The sequence below is a fragment of the Verruconis gallopava genome (assembly GCF_000836295.1).
Source record: "Verruconis gallopava strain CBS 43764 unplaced genomic scaffold supercont1.7, whole genome shotgun sequence".
Lineage (NCBI taxonomy): Eukaryota > Fungi > Ascomycota > Dothideomycetes > Venturiales > Sympoventuriaceae > Verruconis > Verruconis gallopava.
Window position 1 is genome coordinate 632,330 of NW_015622143.1, and position 14,627 is coordinate 646,956.

General features: G+C 48.8%; 2 protein-coding genes across 3 annotated transcripts; both read right to left on the reverse strand.

Moving 5' to 3' along the window:
* Positions 1–16: 16 nt before the first annotated feature.
* PV09_02875 lies at positions 17–12,973 on the reverse strand. Of its 2 annotated transcripts, XM_016355991.1 has the most exons (5): positions 12,492–12,973; positions 9,890–12,434; positions 4,377–9,835; positions 924–4,326; positions 17–874 (listed from the first exon to the last, which is right to left on the reverse strand). In XM_016355991.1, exons 1-5 carry the CDS (start codon positions 12,537–12,539, stop codon positions 435–437), a joined length of 11,895 nt encoding a protein of 3,964 aa, XP_016216297.1. In that variant the 5' UTR covers positions 12,540–12,973; the 3' UTR covers positions 17–434. The 2 variants fall into 2 exon arrangements, with proteins under 2 accessions (XP_016216297.1, XP_016216296.1); XM_016355990.1 differs by having other exon boundaries at positions 4,377–12,434.
* Positions 12,974–13,477: 504 nt separating this feature from the next.
* Positions 13,478–14,307, reverse strand: PV09_02876 (uncharacterized protein). Its single transcript, XM_016355992.1, has one exon. It carries the CDS (start codon positions 14,047–14,049, stop codon positions 13,618–13,620), a length of 432 nt encoding a protein of 143 aa, XP_016216298.1. The 5' UTR covers positions 14,050–14,307; the 3' UTR covers positions 13,478–13,617.
* Between the last annotated feature and the right edge of the window lie 320 nt (positions 14,308–14,627).

Below are 14,627 nucleotides of genomic sequence, written 5' to 3' on the forward strand. Positions count from 1 at the left end.
ATGTGAAAGCTTAAAGTTGTAGAGACTGAACGTCTAGAGCTTGTTTCAATTGTCGACTATTTATTCAATCGAAGCGCTACAAGGGCAGATCAAGATGTCAGATCTATGGCAAAGATGAACTACAACAGCAGCACAACTACAAATATGTGAATGGACAACATAAGATTAGCAAGTCCTCATCCATATTTTTCACAAGTTTGATGAGCCAAAGGAGCACGACCTGCACGTCATGCATTTTTGCTCATCATCAGACTACAGGCTTCCATATGCTGATTGAAAAATCCTTTTCCGTCTCATAGACCTACACGTGGGCTCAACGTTTGAAGCCCGCACGCATTTAGCTCCCTGCTAATCCGAGCGCCAATGAATGCATGGATTTTAAAATGGCAGAATCCCTTCCCATAACCTCTCCTCCGGTATTGCCTGATTCCAAGTTAAGCGAAACCAAAGTACTCGCTACCGGTAGTGATGGCCGTATACAAGGCCTTCCTGAGATCCTCGTAGCTGTCGTACTCCGGTAGGTCAAGCTGATTGAAGCACGTGTGACTACTCGGCAAACGATCCTTGTTACCATAATCACGGTGGATATTGAATCGACTGAAGCCGTTCATACCCTCCAGTTCTTTGAAGCCGTTGAGGGGAACTTTAGAAGTACCAGTGACAAATTGAAGCAATTTTGCACGCTCTTCCTTGTCAAAAGAGCGTACTGCTCGCCAGAACCACTGTACTTGCGGAGATGACGCAGTGTAGTTGTGATATTCAGTATTGTTACGCCAATCTTCGACATCAATGTCAGGAAGACCAGAAATGAGAAGTTCAAGCTCCTGTTCATTGAAAATGGAGACAAGGTCCGCGGGAACAATATCGTGGAAGCCTGTTGTTGGTCAGCGTGATCTACAACTTCCATGCAAGGGTATTCGAACCTTGGAGAAAATGCTCCATCTGTTCTTTGACTGATCCGATCAATTTGTATTCTACGACACGCTGAACATAATCATGCTTGTTCTCCTCCGTCACCTCAATGTTGCGACCATTGGGGATTAGATCGACGATCTTTTCCTCACCAAAAACATCAGCGCTGACACTGAATGTCTCGGTGATGAGATCGGTAATGTCATTGTCTAGGATCCATTGTAGGTTTTTCGCGTAATCATTGTCGAGTGACTCCATGTCCTTGATGCTAATGGTACGACCCAGAATGCGCTTGTACACGGCACGGCTGAAATGGCAGTCAAGGACTCGTCCTTCGTACAGTGCTTTACCAATGATACGCCCGATGAACTTGAAGAAAGTTAGATGCTGTTCATTGATGGAGCTCGCAGGATTCGGATGGAACGTGGTTCGATCAGCAGCCACAGGGACGAAGAGGGCGTAGTTTGGATCGAACATTTGCTTCGTTATAGCCTGGAACCATTCTCTAGTCACGCCACCAGCATCGACACCCTCTTCTCCGGCAAAGCGAATGTTTAATTTTCCATACTTGATTTCTTCAGGCTTTCTGTAACAAAGGTGTTTGAAAGAGTCGAGGAATACCTGGTCACGACGAACATGCAGCTGGAGCGAAGGTTGTGGTTGACGAACTTCCTGCCCCCTCATGTGCAATCGTCGAGTGAAATAATTGCGTTTGTTGTCAAACTCGAGAACCTTAGAGTTCTTTACCAAAAGTGAAAAGGAGCCAGACATGAGCTTGGGGTTGTGTCGGACAAGCTCGTTGAGAATCTTCCGATGATCTTCCGTAAATCTGAAGAAAAGACTTTCCATGCGCTGCTCCTTTGACTCTGGCTCAGGACTCGACAGCGAGAAATCCTGCTGGGTGTTCCTAATTGGTGCATCTTTGAGTGTTGTATTCTTGCAGACCACCATGAGAACCTCAATTAATGGAAGCAGAATGTTTGCAACGCTAAACATGTTCTCGCGCTCGTGAATCTCCTTCAAACACACGCTAAGCTTATCCCATAGATCTACGAAAATTCTGTTCTCGTACAGCGTCGTGAGAATGTCCTCTTTCTGTTGACGACCTAAACTTTGAGCATCCGAGGTGGACGGCTTGTCTTGTGTTTCTGCACGTTTAGGATCGAACAAGAAGTCGAGGGCAGTGATGACACGGAGAAGCTTAGCTTGATCAGAACTAGCTGGCGAGAACTTTGCAAGGGCCATTCCTTGGACGTCAGCACCATTTGCAGCTTTTCGAATTTGTCCTTCCAGTTCTTGGAGGTCATCAAGAATGTTGCGACCAAGACTGAGAGCTTGGTCGATCAGTTCCTGACCAAAAATTTCCTTGGCTTCCGGTATGGTCGACAGATTCGTGATGAGTGAGAGAGTGTCTTTAAACGTCTTTGAAGGACATTCTCTGGCGGCGATTATATTAATGATGAGTCGCAGATTATACTCAGGCACGTCAGGTGGTGTAAGAATCCGTTTTTTGGTCTTGTCTTCGCTAGATTCAATGGCCGTATTCGCATCCTTCTGGTCGACAGAACCTTCCGGGCGTGGCTCTAGGCCCTCTGGAGCGGAGACAGTAGGTGCTTCAGGCAGTGCCATCTCAACATCACCAGAAGCAGCGGGTGGAGGAGTGGCCTCGGTGCCTTGGCCAGTGACTTCGTCATGTGAATCATCCTTCTTATTATCAGCCGCCTTCTCCTTCTCTTGCCTTTCCTTGCGCAACAGAGCAAGAAGAGGATGCGTGATGCGCTGAAGCAAAGATGCCAGCAGCTCCATTACCGGTACACTTTCAATGATTATTTCACGGTCGAGAAGGCCAAGGAGCGCATTGATGGGATATCTGCTCGATTTGCTGTCCTTGCCCTTTCCTTTACGAGCTGAACGTGGCTTAAAGCCTGTACCAGTCTCGTGTTCGGTGAGGAAGAATTCGGCGATGCGTGGATTCGTCTGAACGAGTGCTTCGAGACAAACCAAACACTGCTGCACAACAGTGATAGGTGACATTTCGCCAATTCCAGTACCGAGTTCAGATGAACTACGCTTTGGTTGAGGGGTTCTCTGAGCAGACGGTAGCGGCTGCTTCGCTCGCAGTGAAAGCAATGAGAAGCTTCGCTCCACAGCATTGATATCATTGCTACCATCCTGAAGAATCGAAAGGAGAATGCTCACGACTTCGGCACGGTTCTGTTTGTTATGACAAATATCTCGAAGAATACCGTTGAGGCTATTGCGAATTGAGCCAGACTGCTGGATAAACATCAGCCGCAGCAGTGTAGCCACACCAGCCTTATCGAGTATCTGAGCGTACATCGTCGGCTTACGCTTCTGCGCAGGATCTTCGCCTGGTCGACCACCGCGAGCAGCAAAATCACCGCGGCCTATGTTATTAACATCCACATATTGATCTAGCCGTCGGTGATGTCCGCTAAGTTGGCGGGCTTCTGCCTGAAGCTGAGGAGGCAACGCACTGAGAGCTTCATCGTCTGCTTCCATCAGGAGCTGATTTCTAAGGCTTGGTTCCAGTGTGGCGAAGAAGGTAGCTGCATCAATATCGTCTGGCCTAGCGTGCTGTCTACGCTCAGCTTCCCGCTCGTTACGCCGCCGCTCTAGGGCTAGCTGCTGCATAATTTCCTCGCGCATAACTGGAGGTAAGGCCTGCAAGAATTCTGGATCCAATTCTTGTTGTTCGCCACCAGTTTCCTGTGCCGATTGCCGTTGAGCGATCGTCCGTTCCATGATGACTTCTTGTCGTAACTCTTCCGGCAATGCAGCTAGATACTCTGGGTCTATGCCTAAATCCGTGATATCGATTTCGCGACCAGCTATCATAGTAGTGATGCGCGCAGTTTGATTTGCGGTATTTTCATTTGGCGCTGAAGATGCTTCTGGCTCAGGAGCAGTTGGCTCTACGCCCTCCATTTGCCCATCTTGAGAGCTAGACTCCGCTGCGCGAGCAGCTGCCTCAGCTTCGGCCACTTTGCGCTCCTCCTCTTCCTTCTTACGAGCCTCCTCTTCTTCGCGTTCTTTACGTTCCTGCTCTTCCTTCTCCTTACGAGCTCTCTCAAGCTCTTCGCGTTTCTTTTGACGCTCGGCCTCCTCCTTGTCCTTGCGCTTCTTCTCCTCAATCGCAGGAGGAACCAAAAGTCGGAGAATTGAATTTACGACGCGAAGGGCTTTGTCTTGTGCCGAAATACCAAAAAGAATACGAGATTCTTCAACCCATCGCGACATAGTTAGCGCTGGGTTGAAAAGAATGGCTGATGAAGGGTCGTCACGACTCGAACGTGACATATCGCCGGATCGACGGCCAGGAGGCGGTGTTCGCATGAACAATTGCTCCAGATCCCGAGGCATCGGTCCAAGACCAGCATTGTTTATTTGAACCTATGCATGATTTAGAACGTTGTCGCCGTCCATTCGCAAAAATCACTTACATGGAGGGTGCCACCGCGGTGATGAATAGCGCCGGGCAGAACTGTACCGGCGGACATAGCTGTTATCAAGCTGTTAAGAAAAGAGGCAGGATTGCCGTTAGCTGAGATCTCAAATCTACCAAGCCCTCCAGGTAAACCGATGATATCTCCCTGAGTTGCACGAGCAGGAGTGCCATGGGCCCCACTTCGCTGAAGTAACGGATTGGTACCATCATCATTACGACGCTGAGCATCTGCTGCGCGATGTGAACGATACGCTGAGGTAGGCGGGAATATCCGGTCGCGGTAGTCGCTGAAGAGGCCCCAAGGACTGTGTCGGTGACCATGAGTATTGCCGTGCAGGTGATGATGGTGATTGTGACGATGACCGGGACCACGCTCGCCGTCTTCCCATCCCCAAGGAACGCCACGTCCCATTTCGAAGTCGTCATCGTCGTCAACGTCAGGCTCGAAAGCAAACTCTTCTTCGTCGAAGTCTTCTTCTTCATCATCATCATCGTCTTCTTCCTCTTCTTGCATATCACCATCAATGACTTCGTGATCTTCCCCAAGATCGCCATCATAATCATCAAGTCGCTGGAGCAGGTCGTCGCGTTCCTCACCGCCACCTTCAAGAGCACGAACGATCTCATCAAGCGCAGCAGACATGTTGCGGGGGTCGTCTTGAAAATCATGAGCGCCCTCATCTTGGATTGGATAGTCTTCGCCGTCTTCGTCTTCGGGCTGACTCTCCCAATCGTCATCATCGGCTTCAATGCTCTCATCCTCTTCCATATCCATCTCTTCATCGCCGTCATCCATCTCATCTTCAACATCTTCGTCATCTTCTTCATCTTCATCATCGGTGTCTTCCGACGAGTCTTCGCTGTCGTCTTCATCTTCAACCTCCATGCCGACAATCTCCATACCAACTGGGACATCGCCAGGTAGGCCTTCAATGGGACCCATATCAGCGAGTTCCGCTTCTTCGTCGCTGACAACTTCATCATGATCATGAGGCATTTCTTCCTCATATTCCATTTCGTCCCCATATTCGTCAGCGTACATCTCTTCATCGTCCTCGTCTTCGTCCTCGTCGTCCTCATCGCTTACTTCATCACGACTCGGTTCCAGGATACCAAGTGCAGAGTTTCGGAACAAGTCAGGTGTCTGCTCCCTCACGTCCTCGTCTGTAGAAACTTCTGAGTCAGATGAGATCTCCTCATCGGCTGACCCAGGAGTAAGAGGCAGTTCCGAATGCAGACTCAAATCGATCGCAGTCTGAGTGAGTAACTTGAGAGGCTTAAGAATATATTTGACAGCGCGTTTCGCGTTCGGGAAGTTCAGATCAATCTCTGAAATTGAGCTGGTTAGAGCAGAAATGAAATTCTTCTCGTACATGATCTTGGCAAGCATGCGTTGTGATACGACGAGCATGTCAAGATCAATGTTCGAATTGCCGTTGCTTCCGTTAGGCTTGCCAGTCAGCATACGGTTAAATAAGTCTGCAAGCGATAGGAGTCGGGAATAGCGCTGCTCCAAGCCTTCCGTATCGTTGTTCATAGCATCACGATATGATTTGATGGCATGCTCGAGGACAAATTTGCGCACAAATAGCAACTCTGGTTCCTCCTTGTAGGTAGCGAAGTCAGCGGGACGCGAGAACCCACCTTCGCCAGTCTTAGAACAGAGCGCCACGATCACAGACATTGCCCATGCCGAAGTCTTCTCACGCTTTTTAGCATTTATGTCTTCCGAATGGCCGAGAGTTCCAGTAGGAATGAGGTCGTGTAAGAGATAGTTCAGGACCTGGGAGCGGGGCTTCGACGGAGTTGTGCCAGGAGGATCAGCTTTCCTCTTGAAATTGATAAACTCAATTTTTGTTCGATTGTAAGAAGAAAGCAATTCAGTCAAACATTGCAGCAAGAAGCATCGATAAATGTAGACTGGATGATTTTCTGCCTTGAAGACTGGTTTTTCATCCTTCTTCGTCTCCTTGTTCGAGGGTGTCTCTCCAGGAGTAGGCGTTGACGAAGTCGACGGATTTGTAGAGTTTACCATTTCCACATCAGGAGCTGTCTGCTCCTCTTTCCTCTCGGCTTTCTCAACTGTTGGTTCAGCATCTTCAACCTCTTTGTATTTGAGAAGTTCACTGAGAATGAAATGGATGACTCCATCGGGATTCTCGACGACAGGCATCTTCAGCTCGTTGGATTTCGTCTGTTCAGACTCTAGCTTCTCCTCCGATAGCCTTTCTTCCTCCGTCGATTTTGAAGCATCGACCTCTGCTGACGAAGATGCGGTAACATGGGCCTGCGCCGCAGGATCCTCCTTTAGCACGAGGGTTTGTGCAGCTTGTCGTACATTATAGTTGTTTATGGCAACTTTGTCATTTGTCGCTTTGACGAATATCTCGGGAGACCGAATGGCCATGTGCGAGAAGTGTCGAATGTAGCTTGTAGTATCGAATGGTCTAGCATGAGGCCTGTTTGACCATGAAGCTACGATTTCGTTTCGCATAATATTCTTGAGAGTGTCCTCGTCTTCGATAATATGGCGCAAGGTAATTAGGAATGAACCTTGGATCTTTTCATCCGTCATACCCTGCAGTTGACGAGCCATCAAGAACAGACGACCAATGTTTTGTTTCTCGCCGAGCTGGGCCGCAATGTTTCGATTTCGTGTTAAGATAACGAAGATTCGAAGGACAGACAATGCAAGTGTCTCGTTCTTTCCCACAAAAAGCAAAATTTTGAGGAGGGCATCGAAGAGCCGTTGCTTGCTATCAAATGGCACCAGTGGAGGCTTAAGCTCCACCAAGGGATGCTTTTCAATGATGTCCGAGTCTGGATTCGGCAAATTATATTCAATTTGCTGTGGAGTGGCATCGCTTGAGAGTAGCCGCTCAAGTATGAGGAGAACATTCGCGACCGCGCTCGGGCCATGTGATACGCTTTCTGTAGTAATAAATTGAACAAGCTCAGTAAAGTTTGCCACCAACTCTGGCTCAATGACGCTGTAAAACTCGTCCTTGGCCAGAACGAGTGCGAAAAGATGTGCATAGCATGCAACTTTCTTGTTATTGAGCTTCATTTCTTCCTCGCAGGCAGCTTCGTCCATTTTTAGAGAGGTCAGAGACAAAAGAAGCAGATTCGCGATCTCACTCCTGGACTCTTTAGCGGTAGATCCTTTATTGACTGAAGCAAATATGAGTTCTGCAAGTTCGAAAGTAACGTCATCGTGAACGCTGAGTATGACAAGACAACGTTCGATCAAGTTGGTTCTTAGTTTTACTCGTTCCTCGTTGAGATCATCAACAGTGATCAGATCCGGAACCTTGCCAGCGAGTGGTCTATTGTCGTCTCTTTGAGCGGAAGACTGAAGGGCCTCTTGTGGTGAATCCAGTCCACCGCCTCCAAAAAGGGTCCTTAGCAGCCTTTCGCCATGTTGGTCGTCTTCTCCTGCCTGCCCACTGCCCATCATCATCTCACGAAGGACGTTTGCATTCATCTGCAGTGCCGGTAGTCGTGGTGGAGATGAATTGTCATCACCCTCATCATCATCGTCATCATCGTCAGCATGATCACCATCAAGCAACATTGACGAAGCAGCATCTGTGCGTTCCTGTGGGAGCGCTGATTGAGATTCACTGTCACCAAGTGTCGATGAACCCGGACGTCTTGGAGATGACTGAGATCTACTTGGAGCAGCGATGACACCCGAAGGAACTGGAAATAGTGGCTCCGTTCGCCCAAGCCGCCTTACGTACTCGAGGTACTCTTCGGCATTGTCTGAATTGTCATAGCACCGATAAAGAGCTTCGATAGCTAGGGCCTCGGAGTACTCACGGCTGAGCTCATCTAGCTCATGTTTATTCTTAGGAGTCCATTTACGATGCTCGATCTGCTTCCTAACTGGCGCCTTATCTTTCCGCGTCAAGGCCTTTGATTCGCCTTCCGCCTCAAGCTCGATCCTCAATATGTCAATGAGATTGCGTACAACTGGAGTTATTGCCTTGTCCATAAATGCGGACTCCGATTCGTCCCAGAGTCGCATGGCCGGTTTGATCACAGCATAACGAATCTCTACCAAAAACTGCGAGAACGAGAAATCTGAGCCATTTGAATCAGAGGACCGTCCAGTCAAAGCTTGTGTCTGCAATGCATCTTGGACAAGTTTGGCGTTTATCACGCGTGAGTAAAATGCCAAGACCAGTTTGATGCCAGCCATCGTGTTCGCTAGGTCACGTAATTGCTGTGGATCGGTGGTTTCAATGACCGCAAGCTTCTTACAGTCGGTAATAAATGACTCGAGAGCCCTTTCCAGCGCAGCGAAGCCGTCCTGTTCCTTAAAGCATTTGAGAACCAGAGTGAGTGTTTGTGGACTTGTTCGTTCGTACGAGTCGTCAATCATAAGCGAAGAAACCCTTGTGAGGGTCACAGTCCAGTATTCATGCAATCGCTTGATGTCTCCATGGTCTTGAGGAAGGCGGAAATTGAGAGCTTCAGTCTGTGATTTCGCAAGTTGCTCTGCTATTAGCGTAGCATTTTGTCTTTGCATGGTATCCGGTCGACGCACAAGCAGCATCTTCCCCATCGCATTAAAGAAATGGGATATCTCAAATGGGGCCTGATAGAACAGATGACGCAAAACTCGAGTGTTCTCAAACTGCGCAGTTCCCGGTTTCTGATCATCATCGGCTGCTTGTTCGTTTGTGGATGCATCTGAAGTTCCAGGAGTGCCTTGGTCACCATGGAAGCGAAGGATCTGATCGGTAACACTGTCATGTTCAATCATCGTATTAGGCATTTGCGTTTTATTGATCCAGGAAGCAGGCATATTGCTCGCGAGCAGGATTTCCTCCCAAGTCAAGCTGCGCTGTAGTTTGCCCATCTTCTCAATGATGTTAACCCAGACATCAGTGAGGTTGACCTGCAAAAAGACGTTATTGGATGGTCTATGAGGGTACATGCTCGTGTTGGCGAAGATGTAACACAGAGCATTGCAAAGAACATTGACGGTTACAAGGGCCTTCACAAAGATGGTGCCAGCAGCAAAGCGTGGATCATCCAAATCGTCAGATCCAAATTTGCGATCTATGTTTGTGAATGGAGCAAAAAATCCGCATGATGGGTCGTTATAGTCTAGGAACTCATCCAGGCCGCTGAGGACCTTCTGTAGTCGTCTAGTAAGAGCGGGCAAGAGGATAAAGACCTTTGACTCAGAAAGGATCGACAACATGCGGCCAAGATCATCATGAAGGTAAGCACAGTTCATAGCCTCGAAACTAAAAGGCAGGCAGGGCGAAGTCGCCAGGTCGAGAGCATTTTCAATACCACCGTCTTGAATGAACATTGAGCACATGGTCGAGTTCGCGAGGTAGCCGTTGAGAAATCGTGTAGTCGCACCGATGTAAGCAGTAGGATACGGTAACTTATTGGGCTCTCTGCTCGCGATAACTTCGTCCATGGAGATGTGGCCTTTGGGCATGACTTCAGCATCGGTGCCACCCATTTCGACGTCTTCAGACTCACCCGATGCATGCGCGGACCCCGGTGAAATTCCTGCGAGGGCTTGATGGCCACCAGCCACGTAGAGTTGTCCCTCGTCGTTGCCGACCCACAGTTTCGCACCAAAGCCATCCTTTGTAGCGCGCTCACTGCATAACTTGGCCACCTGGGCTACCATTCCGCGTACAGCATCCGAAATAGCTTTACGGAGTGTGGGCTGATGTCTACATAGCTCGTCAAACGCGCCACCAAGGGCTTGCGCTAATTCTCGATCTTGATCGAGAGCTTTAACGTGCAGGGGGCTTGTGAACACTTTGAAAAACCTTGGCAGGGCACCAGAGTCAACAATAAGCTTCAAACCGGCTTCATTCAGACAGAGAGCCTGGAACGCTTGTGGTACCGCATTTATAGCTTCGCTTACTGGGAGCAAACCGAAGTCCACTCCTGATTCCCTGAGCCCATCGTGTTGGGGTGGATCCATCAGGGCTTCCAAGAAGCATTCCCCAAGCTTCGACTCTGCGATTACTGAGAAGCTAGTTGGCTCGTTATTGATAAAAGTAGTCCAAATTGAAACTGCCCCTGCCCAAACATTGGATCCATATATATTCGCATGGCTCATGACTTTGCGAAGGCTTTCCAACATTTCCGGCGAATCAATCAGATTACGCATCTGTCGGCCAAAATTGGCATTATTGTGGGCCATAAGATGGTTGATGAATTTGAAGAGCCAGCGTAGAGTTGACTGCTCAAAAAAAGGTATCCGATAGTCGGTGATAGGTGCTCGATATTCTTCTGGTATTCCATGGCCAGCTTCGACATGCTCAAATGAGCTTGAAACGATAAAAGCTGTCAAATCTTTCACGATATCAAGACCCTTTGCATTAGCAAATGTCTGATATCCGTCTCGAACAGAGTAGACGAAGGTGTCGAGAAATGTTAGCGCTTTCCAATGCGTCCTTTCAGCTTGCTTCGTCCGTAGGCTCAAGATCTCCAGAAGAATCTCTAACAAGCCTGCGGACATCATGAGATCGCCCGCACGTGGCATAACTGTCGGTAGGCTCGATAGCAGAGCAAATAATGCCTCTCGCCACTCCTCTTCAACAAGATTTGGCGTGGACTCTTCCTTGCGGAGCTGGTCTACAGACTTTCGAACCATGTAGAAGAGAATTCCATGGTTAACATTAGCATTTAGAGCCGAGTAGACGTCGTTAGCTCTGAACTTCTGATGTGTCAAGGCGTCCATTGTCAAGACAGCGATAATCTGCAGCTCCAAAGGTACCTGCGTACTTGATTCATCTGAGGCAGGCTGGACAAGTTCTGCCAGCTGAAAAGCAACTTGAAGCTGACGAGGTTGCTCAGAGTCAGCTCGTGCAAACTCGGAATAAAACGTTGGTTCAGACTCAATATAAGCGAGGTTGGCTATGGCCAATAGTCGAATACCAACTAATGTCAGCCGGTCATCCCGACCACCAACAAGAGCCTTCGCAATCCGGAGCCTATGAAGAAATTCAAAGCACGAGGAGTCTGGTAAATTATGACTCTCAATGTTTGTCTGCACGGCGTCTTCGACGCTATGACTTGTGATATAGCTCGAGGGTAACTCGATGTCGATCGCGACTCGCATAGCCTTATTGTCAGGATCATCTCCCCAGCTTCTCCGTCGGTGAGTGATTACATCGCGTTCATTCGAAGAGCGCGCGATTGGTGTAGTTGTTGTGCGTCTGATCGTGGGAGTCTCGGGCAAAGTGTCTTTAGTCCTTGTGCTGTACTCACTCATCCACGCCTTGTCCGGATAGAAGGTGAACTTAACGTCTGCCCATTGCTTCCATAGTGACTGAGGTCCGTCATTTTTCACAATGGCAACAATATCAGACCCGTTCAATTTCGACTCGGGATTGGTTGTCAACGAGGCCCTGCTTGACCGCGACAACCTTTTGTCCTTGCCCTTTGCAGAAGCTGAAGGGGTATCTGGCTGTCGATTCGGCGGTGCAGGAGACGGAAAGGGAGCAGCAAGCTTCCGAACACGTTCAACGTTGATGTTGTAATGCTGTGAAAGAGGGACAGTCCCACCAACCGCTGACATACGCTGTTTTGAAGAATAGTATCGTTTGGCGAGGAGGAGACTGAGCTTGAGAGTAAGCTGCAGGAGGGTAAGGTCGGTCGTGTTCAGCAGGTCGTTCAGGCGGTCGCTGCTCGCGTACAAACTTCTGTTGCCACAATTCGACAACAACAGAATTGTGAACCTCAAGATCGATTTCACAAGCTCGACGTCAATGTCTTCAATACTCTCGGCCTGTTCGTTCGCTGCATTTGAGCTTGTCTTCTCTTGCGTCCGCGCTTCTTCGATAACCGATCCAGTGCCAAAAGGCACTCGTTGTGGACCTTTGTTCAAGCCATAGCAGTTGTTGAAGCGCTCGAGGATTGTATCAAACCGGTTCAAAACGGTGATCCAGTGATAGAGATCTCCCCGAGGGAACGGCCATAGCGATGGAAAGCTGTTCAGGTGCTTCTGCAATTCTCGTGTCGGTAGTGATATCGCGGTCTTTGTGAATTCTTTCACGAACGGCGACTATGGAATGTCAGTTATTATAACACAATATACTGCTTTTGAAAATTCCGATCGTACCAAGGTTGCTTCGTGTCGTTCACCAGCAGCCTTCAATATCTTCCCCATGGTGGACCACTGCTGGAAGGGCGGCCCTTCGCCGCCGAGATCCTATTGTCTGTGACGATTCCAACCTGTTTCTGGGCCTGACGCTTCTGAACTTGCAACCGTGGATTTTGCTTATGCAGACAGCAATGTCGGTAGCGATTGCAGGTCCAAGCAGTTATTCGATTTCCTCTTGACCACCGTCTTCCTTTCCCCTCAACGCTCTAGATGAAAGGCAGCAACAATCTTTTCCCGCGGTCGTAGATGTGTTGCTGATTTTTGGGCGTTTCCCAGTCGCGTCGGTTAACAAAGCGTTTACAGAATCTCCAAGGAAGCAACGTGGTGCAGCACTTTGCACTCCTGGAAATGATTCGCAACGCAGTGTAAGTGTGATTTCGTGGGTTAGCTTTGGCGAAGATGATATTTGCGATGGGACAACTATTGTGCGGATGAGGTGAAGACAGAGTGAGGTGTTGGAAGGTCCACTATGAGCGTGCTTGGAAGCAGTTTGTGACGCAGTTCCTGCGAGGTGCACGGACTCACATGCGTTTTTTCAGGCTTCAGCCTCGTGATGGTCTGATATCCCTATTAATCGGCTTCAAACCATGAAGCCCCGTGAATGTGCGTGCCAGAGCTCAGGAGTGATGCTCTTAGAACTGTGGCACTGAATGAACTGGCACGTCGCCAGCAGAACACCGCTCGAGTTCAAGACCGAAAATGGGCCTCAGCCTCGCGGTGGCCCTTTATAATTTCAGCGAAAAATTTTGCACTCTCTGGATTGCGCCTCATCAGAGTCACTTTCGATAGTTACCTCAAAAATATTAATATCACGAACTTGCGGAAACGACATTTCACGCTGCATGCCCTGGTTGATGTTGGGTTTGGTCGAATTCGCACTGGATTTGAATCTCAGAAGCAATGATGGTGGCAAATGATGATACACAATAACAGGAATTTCGAATGTCTCCTTCGAGGTTCCCAAAGTTATTTCATGTGTGCTGTATTACTCCCCTCTCTTCCGAACAAGCAGAGACGGTTATCGTGATTTAGAGAAGTTTGAAAAACACATCTCAGGTCGACATGTAGACCGATTTGATCGGAATCAGGGCATTTTATTCACGCCACTGATATTGCCTTCGTCAGGCCGTCCCTCCACCAGTCTGACTGTCTCTTCTAGCACAAGTAGATCCCTCTCCAGCACCTCCGCCCAGTTCTGCACATCCCCGAACTCATTGAGCTGTTTTGTCGTCTTGTCCGCCAGCTTAGCCCACTTTGCGCTCTCTTTGTTTAGCGCCTCTGTTGCTTTTACAAGCTCTTCTTCCTGCTTCGCTATGGCCTTGGAATTTGCGTGCAGGTCTCGGACGCGGCGCTGGATGTCGCTGTCGTAGGAGCTGCCAACAGCTGCAAGAGAGGCTTGTACGGCGGCGCGTGCCGAGGCCGTGTCCGTGCCTATGCTAGTGTGCGTGCTTGCGGGAGACTTAGAAGCAGTGCTAGGTGTTTGTGAGGAGGATGCTTCGGTCTGCGTTTGTGACATCGTCGTTTGTTTATTTGACGGACTCGAAGGTGTATAGAGATGTGCTGTCACCGATTGCCTCTTTAGGTCCTACTAGTATCGAGAATCCTGGAGAGGGTAAATTAAGGACTTCTGCATAAACTAGCTCTAACCGTGGTTCAAAGCAAGATATTGAGTCTCAGAGAGCTTTGTACAGCCTTGCAAGGTAGCTTGCGAGGGGCTGCACTTTCAGCCTCCACGGATATGCCAACCACCGGAGCAAAGCCAAGCATCCCAAATCTACAGTACTCAGTATTTTTCTAAAAGTATTTCATCCGGACAAAGCCAGAACGATTCGGCTGACGTACACAAGAAGGCCGAGAGCTGTATTCATTGACCTGGCGAGCGGAAGACTAGCCAAGGCAAGCTCTTAAAGTGAGGCCTGCACTGAGTCCAAGACATAGCGTCGCGATGTTTACAACCAAGTATGGACAAAACGTAGGAAGCATTGCATTACAGTCTCAATGATCCAATCAAACGGGCAAACTGAGGGCGGCTTTGAGCATGAAGTCTTCTTTTTAATACCAGGCTATATTTAAGTTGAAAACGAGGTCAGATCC